This window comes from Sesamum indicum, linkage group LG4, assembly GCF_000512975.1.
Source record: "Sesamum indicum cultivar Zhongzhi No. 13 linkage group LG4, S_indicum_v1.0, whole genome shotgun sequence".
Lineage (NCBI taxonomy): Eukaryota > Viridiplantae > Streptophyta > Magnoliopsida > Lamiales > Pedaliaceae > Sesamum > Sesamum indicum.
Window position 1 is genome coordinate 14,657,167 of NC_026148.1, and position 3,847 is coordinate 14,661,013.

Below are 3,847 nucleotides of genomic sequence, written 5' to 3' on the forward strand. Positions count from 1 at the left end.
ATGACGCTCTGCCAACCGATCTCATCCATCTTACCGCCAGCGGCATCTCCGTCCCCATTGTTGCCATCGAAATCCGCTCCTCCTGATGATAAAAACGTACAACATAGAGCTGCAGAATTGAATTCTGCAGCTCGTCCTAATAGATGCGGAGCGTGTCAGAAACGTGTGGGGCTCACAGGGTTTACATGCAGATGTGGAGTCACGTTCTGTGGGTCCCACAGATACCCGGAAAAACACAGGTGCGGGTTCGATTACAAGGGCTTGGGAAGGGACGCCATTGCCAAGGCTAACCCAGTGATTAAGGCTGAGAAGCTCAACAAGATCTGAGCCGTTGGATATATATTTTAGGATGGTTGTGATCCAAAGTACGGGCCTCGAAGAGATTGATCTAGCTGGTGAAAATGGGTCGGGTCAGTTTGATTCGATAATAAATATTTAGATACCAACGTTGATTTACTAATGAATTGGTGAATTTGAGTTTGATTAATTCATGTAGCTCATGATAAAAAAATCAAATTATCTTAGTTTTCATTATTATCTCATTTAATTAGAGTTTTTCTTACATGCAAAACTATTTCAATATTGGACTAAGTTTTATTTAATTGCTTTGTGATGATTGCATATAGATTTTATTGAGTTTAACAAATTATACTTATCATGTAATTAATTTAAAAATAGTCTTGTGGGTGTCGGTGAGGCCTAACTTAATTGAAGAAGCTGAGGCTCCATGACTTTAGGGTCATGGGTTCGAACTCCACCAACGTGTGGGATATTATTGTACTTCAATAAGTGTCGTTCTAAATTAACAGTAGTTGTTGATTAGATATAGTTATTTGATATATCTTGATATTGATGATTAGCATATAATTGTTATAGTTGTCGGATGTTGTTAAATATAAATAGTTGATATTAATGATTAAAATTAATTTCTTCAAAAAATAATAGTTTATCGTTTTCATTTAATATATATATATCTTGCGGACAAACTTCATTAAGATGGGCATTCCCAAGTTTGCCATGCAAATAAACTTTGGTTACAGTTGGATTGATGAATTTTAATTTATGGAAAGAATTTAGAAAAATGAGTGTATCAAAAAGATTGAAATATATCAATATTCAATAAAATACAATTTAAAATCAGAGTTGAAAGTTTTCAACATTTTTTAAATCAAATTATCCAAACAAATTATTATATAATTCAACGCAAATAAGTTCTATAGTATCATAAGAACTACTTACACTACTTAGATCCGAAATTTATTATGCTCATGTAGAAAGTATTTATGTCAAGTCCATCTGTACGTACCTTTTGAGATAATTTTTTAAGATAAGGATAATTTTATTTTTTGTATCCAAAGTATTACCTCTTTTTCAGTTTTGGTATCCCAAGTTTTCAAGTCATCAGACTTGATATCCAAAATTTTTAATTTTCATTCGTCGGAGTATCATTCATTAGGTTGATTGTTTAGGCGGAATCTTGTCTATATAAGGGTATATTTGGCTGTCATTTCATTCAATATATAAAAATTTCTATTTTGATATCAATTTTATAATTAAGGACAATATGTGTAAATATATATATATTAACCCAATTTCTCTATGAAAAAAATACTAATTCAAATCATTATGGAAATAAAAATGCATGCTAAATGCGGAGTAATATAAAGATAATCGCCTAGTAATAATTCAAAAAAACTAACAAAGTCTTATTTTCAATCACCACTCGTATTGTTTGTAAAAAATAAACAGAGAAAATCCGAATAAACCACTCAAAGGGTGTCAATGTACTTTTGAGTCAAATAAAATGGCATATCTATACTTTGATATATTATACTGTTGTTTGTGCACAAAATAAGAAATCAATTATTGTTTTTGACTGAGAGAATTTTATTTATAAATTTATTAAAAAACTTTCTATTCCTTAAAATAATCAAAAGAAAAGTATGAAAAATTATAGCATAAACCCTCAAAATAGAGTACGACAACATTTGCATTGCGGCCAAGCAAAAAAAAAAAATGTGTTTTTTCAGTAAAATTGGTATTTTTTTCTTATAGAAATTGGATTAAATATGTAATTTTTTTAAAATTATTGTCCTTAATTATAAAATCGAAATTAAAATGAATCAAAATAGAAAACTTTTTTTGTGTTGAATAAAATAGATTCAAACATGTCCTTACATGGACAAATTCCAGCTTACTTTTTCCTCCAAAATTGAATTGATCGTTTATTTTAACTGTCAACTTAATGAAGGGTACTCAAGCAAGATGAAAATTAAAAATTGTGGACACCAAGTCTGATGACTTGGAAACTTGGGGTACTAAAATTAAAAAAGAGGTATATTTTGGAATGAAACAGCATGAGATTAAAGGAGGTTAGATGATTTCATGATTAGAATTGGGATATTTGATAACATGATAATTTAATAACTTATATTTATTTTATATGAATTATTGTGTGATTGTTATGTTATAATTTAATAATGTATATATTTTTGTAGTTGTTATAAGGGATAAAATATGTAATTGACTAAATTACCCTATAATAAGACAAAAATATCAATTTCACCTTGTCAAATCATAAAATATAAAATATTTAGAATTATTTAAATTTTCTATATATAGACTTTATAACAATATCATTTGCCCTTTCTGTATCTAACGACGCTGTAATTGCTCTCTGCTGCGCCAACTCGCACTCATCCGCTACTTGATCTGGCCCTCGTCTGCCGACGATTCCCACCAGTCCCCCTCATCCCCAGACAACACCGCCGCCTCAATCCCCCTCCACTTCCCCTGCCATAGAAACAGACCAAGAGAACAACAACAAAAGAAAAATTAGAAAATTATGGGCAATATTTTTTGGAAAGTAAAATGTTGCTCGTAGTAAATAGTTATTGATAAAGATCATGCAATAATTATTGATCGTAATTTTTGCAAGTGTGGTTGAAATATTTATTATGATTAATAAATATCTGCTATGATTCATAGTCATGAAAAAAATAATTTATATAGTCATAGATTATCTAAGTTTTGGATCGATTTTTATTTAATTATGATTAATAATTATTTATCATGATTTTAATTGATAGTCAATAAAATTATAGCGGATAATAAATTTTCTGGTAGTGAATCGTAATTACTGTATACATTGAACATATTATTTTAAAAACAATTTTCTAATTGGTATGAGTATGAAAATTACTAATATCAATAGATTTATTGTCAATAACTTACAGGACAACAGTGCAATAGTCTTCTAGGATTTATAATTTGTTGTAGTCTTAAAACTCACTATGGTTTTACACATTGTTTTTGTAGATATTTTATTTTAATTATATACTTAGATCCCACCACACTTGAAAAAAAATGCTAGACTTGAACAAGACAATTTTATTTGATAGATATGACAATTATTATAACTTTACTTTCTATATATACAAAGACAAAAAAACAAAAACATATTCGAGTTCAAACTAAACATTCTAACTTTCTAACATTTAATTTGGGACTAGGTCAAAGGACTCTTGGATTAACATTATTGAAAACTCGAATCAACATTGAAGAAGATTAAAACGTGAAGTTCTACCTTTGAAGTTGCTGAAATAAAGATCGTGTTTTAAAGTGAAGAATTAAAGGTTTCAAATAGGAATTTTTGTACTCACGAAAGTACAATTAAATCCAAAAATTATTTGTAATATTTTTCTTGTTTCAATAAATTCAGAAATACGAAATTTGTGTTACAAATTTCTGGCACGCCCAGTGGGATCTCTACATCTCATCACGTCACATATCGCAGTGGCTGCCAACAAGACTACGGCACTCAAAGTCGTTGCTTCAAAACACATTA

General features: G+C 29.5%; 1 protein-coding gene across 1 annotated transcript; it reads left to right on the forward strand.

Annotated features, from left to right (window-relative positions):
• On the forward strand, positions 1-327 carry LOC105161087 (zinc finger A20 and AN1 domain-containing stress-associated protein 5-like). The gene has a single exon (XM_011078662.1). It carries the CDS (start codon positions 1-3, stop codon positions 325-327), a length of 327 nt encoding a protein of 108 aa, XP_011076964.1.

Coding starts and splice junctions, on each gene's coding strand:
- LOC105161087 (XM_011078662.1), top strand. CDS start 1: ATGACGCTCTGCCAACCGATCTCATCCATCTTACCGCCAGCGGCATCT.